At 42.3% G+C, this 3,168-nt stretch overlaps 1 protein-coding gene across 1 annotated transcript; it reads left to right on the forward strand.

Annotated features, from left to right (window-relative positions):
• The first annotated feature begins 1,108 nt into the window (after positions 1 to 1,108).
• Positions 1,109 to 1,513, forward strand: LOC145776152 (SCAN domain-containing protein 3-like). The gene has a single exon (XM_082587553.1). The coding sequence runs from the start codon at positions 1,109 to 1,111 to the stop codon at positions 1,511 to 1,513; it is 405 nt and encodes a 134-aa protein (XP_082443679.1).
• Positions 1,514 to 3,168: the final 1,655 nt, after the last annotated feature.

Below are 3,168 nucleotides of genomic sequence, written 5' to 3' on the forward strand. Positions count from 1 at the left end.
GTGGGCGCCAGCGCCCCCCTGGGGGCGTTTGCAACCATGAAGAGGGCGCTGGCTATAAAGTGGGCGATTGGGGGGCGCTGAGAGTAAATCGGGGCATTTACAAGAGGATCGCAAAGCATTTTGTTATCATGCAATTATGTTGGCAACGTCGCTTCGCAGTACCTTACAAGTTTGTTGGGTCGTAACGCATGACTTACTTTGAAGGACTGCGATTACGCAAATCCAATCTTTTGAGTGCTTACTACTTCACACCGAAGTAGACTACGATGGCTTTTCAAGGAAAATTGCCTTGCACGATTTCATTCGCTGTTTGAAACTCTCGTGGAATTTCTACAGAGTTGTCACCCTGATCTTGCTAATCGCCTTCTGGTTGTGATAAATGATATCGCCTGCTTGTCAGACATATTTACGGGAGAGGGTGACTATTGTCCTCACGACCTTTGGTCGACTTTGCCTTACATGCGAGAGTGGGAGCTCCTTATATGTTGGGTTTCTCAGCGAAGGCAAGTCGACCCTTGTGTTCTACCAGAAACAACTTAGGTTTGTGGTACCGAAATAGAGCTAAATCCCGAAAGCGGATTAAGCTGATTCATAACATCCCACTAGTGTCTGAGGGCTGGGTTTGCCCGAGACACGCAAAGGTAGAGTGTCTTGCGTTGTTCTGAACGTCGGGGGTTACCAGTGCGGGGGAGGGTGACTAGTCCTCACGCCCTTTAGTCGACGTTGAAGGCAACATGCGAGAGTGGGAGCTCCCGATGTTTGGTTGCTCAGCGAAGGAAAGTCGACCATTGTGTTCTACCAGAAACAACTTAGGTTTGTGGTACCGAAATAGAGCAAAATCCTGAAAGCGTATTAAGCTGTTTCGTGCCACATATTTTCCAAATTTCATGAATTAAATGTATCCCTTCTGGGTAACGAAGTAAATCTAATCAAAGTAAAATCGGCACTGTCTGGTTTCAGTAATTAGCTCGTGTTGTATCAGAGAAATTTAGATAGACGAAACTTTTTCCAAATCTCAAGCTTGCATCAACTTGATACCAGTGACAAAGGCATATCTGATGTTGATGTAGAGACGTAAAGCAATCATCTTCAAGAAGTACACAAAGACATGGGAGTTCGATTCCAGGATGTATTCCATTTAGAAATCCCTGACTGGATAATCGACCCATTCTGTGATATTTCTGAACATGGAATTCTTGAGAAGGAACTGATAACACTGCAAAGCGATTTTGCACTCAAACCGAAGTTTAATATCTCGCATCAATCGTTATGGCTGCAGAACCAAATCAAAGAGAAATACCCTCACGTGTGGAATCGGGTCAAAGTGTTTATCATAGCCTTTCTCAGCCTATACTTGGTGGAGCGTGCTTGCAGTGCCATGACAATGCTTCTGGATAACAAAAGAAACCGTCTTGACAAAGTTAGACGGGGAGACTTAAGATTGCTCCTATCCAAACTGGAACCCGATATCAAGAGGCTGATGACATTGCACCAACCTCATCTGTCTCATTAGAGTTGGACTTTAAGTTGTAATGAATGGAAAACAACTTTGGTTTTACTTTTTTTTTGTCGAGGGGGCGTTTGATACTCTGTTCGTTGTCCAGGGGGGCGCTATTAAAAAAAGTTTGGGAAACACTGAATTAGGCCAAGTTAAATTACATAAAAAAATTGTTGCAACGTTCCAAATCCAATCACGTCGGGGTCACCAATGTCGCCTTTCCGCTTATGGATGGGTTGGGGTCACCAGCTTAGCCCTTTGCTAAGCGCCACACGGTCTACGAAGCAACTGTGATGGAAGTCGCTTCGGCGACGCGACCGTGTAGCTGTATAACAATAACTGTGTAGCCTACTTATTACCGTGTTCACTGTTCACTGCGTCCAGTAGTTTATTCCACGTTACTGTACATCCAAAGGTTGAGGGTTGTATCTCCAATATATAATCATTACTTTGATACAAGATCCGAAATAAATCGATTATGCATTTAAACATATATCCAGTGCTTGACTGTAATAAGCGACCGTTAAGCAGACGTCCAAAACGAACTAACTTTCTTTTTCAAGTTTCAGAAATAAAAATGGCTTCTTACAAGAGAGGAGCGCATCTCTCATAACGAAGAAACAAACACTGCGCTCTCACTAAATCTAACGTCACATTCCAGAACTGTGGAAGAGAGGACCAATCACGTGCTACTACGAGCTTGTCTCCCCAGTGATGCACAAAACACATTATTATTTGGGTTCCATGGAGGGGAGTACCGCGACACACACTATGCAATATTTTACTGGAGAATTGGACATCTGTGCACAATAATAGTATCAGGGTGCAATAAAACTATTATTTAGTGTTTGTGTTGTACATATCAAGTGATCTGTCCCTCGCCAATTTGTGTATCCTGCACTGAATTCGTGTGTCAGTTGTTGATGGTGCTGTTGTCTGTTGAGAGGTGTCGCTTGTACAATGAACAGCTTTAATGTAAAATTTTCAAATTCATTTATTTATTTCTCTTAGATGTAGCCTATATAGTTATTCCTGATGGAGACATTATGGGGTGTCGAAACGTCGACACTATGGGGTGTCGAAACGTCGGATTTAGTAGCCTTTTTCTGTTTTTGTGTGTTTAATAAAAAATGTTAAATCCGTTAACGTTACTGAGTGTTATGTGTAGGCCTATGGTACCTGATAGGCTACAACAAGTCAAGCTTTCCACCAAGGCTCAAAAATAACATCTTGTTAAAACATAATCAAATTAATCATCTGACCAGTAACCTTTCTTCATTAAGTTTTGCATTCACTACATGCCTAGCAGAGGTGAACGAAGTCACGTTTTTTTACTCCGATCCGACAGTAGCCTATTCACTCGGGCTCCTGCTCCGAAATTCATTTGGAAGTGAAATAGGCAAAGCGTGAAACTGCCGTTTCCAAATAGTTTTAAAAAAAACACAAAAAGCCCAAAAACACCCGGGCTTTTTAAAAAAAAACCTAGCGGGTTGGGCTTTTAAAAAAATTCCAGGTTTTTCTGAACCCTGCTTTTGCGACACTATGCCCCCTGGACAAGAGAATAACCCAACTTTTATGATTTAATTTAGGGTGCTTTCAACAAAACATTTTTGCACGTAGAGCATTAAATCACCACTTTGGGTCCCTAATTTGCACGCAATGCATTCAAT

This window comes from Aplidium turbinatum, chromosome 8, assembly GCF_918807975.1.
Source record: "Aplidium turbinatum chromosome 8, kaAplTurb1.1, whole genome shotgun sequence".
In the NCBI taxonomy this organism is placed as follows: domain Eukaryota; kingdom Metazoa; phylum Chordata; class Ascidiacea; order Aplousobranchia; family Polyclinidae; genus Aplidium; species Aplidium turbinatum.

Excerpts from the sequence above, each read along its gene's own strand:
- LOC145776152 (XM_082587553.1), top strand. The coding sequence starts at position 1,109 with ATGGGAGTTCGATTCCAGGATGTATTCCATTTAGAAATCCCTGACTGG.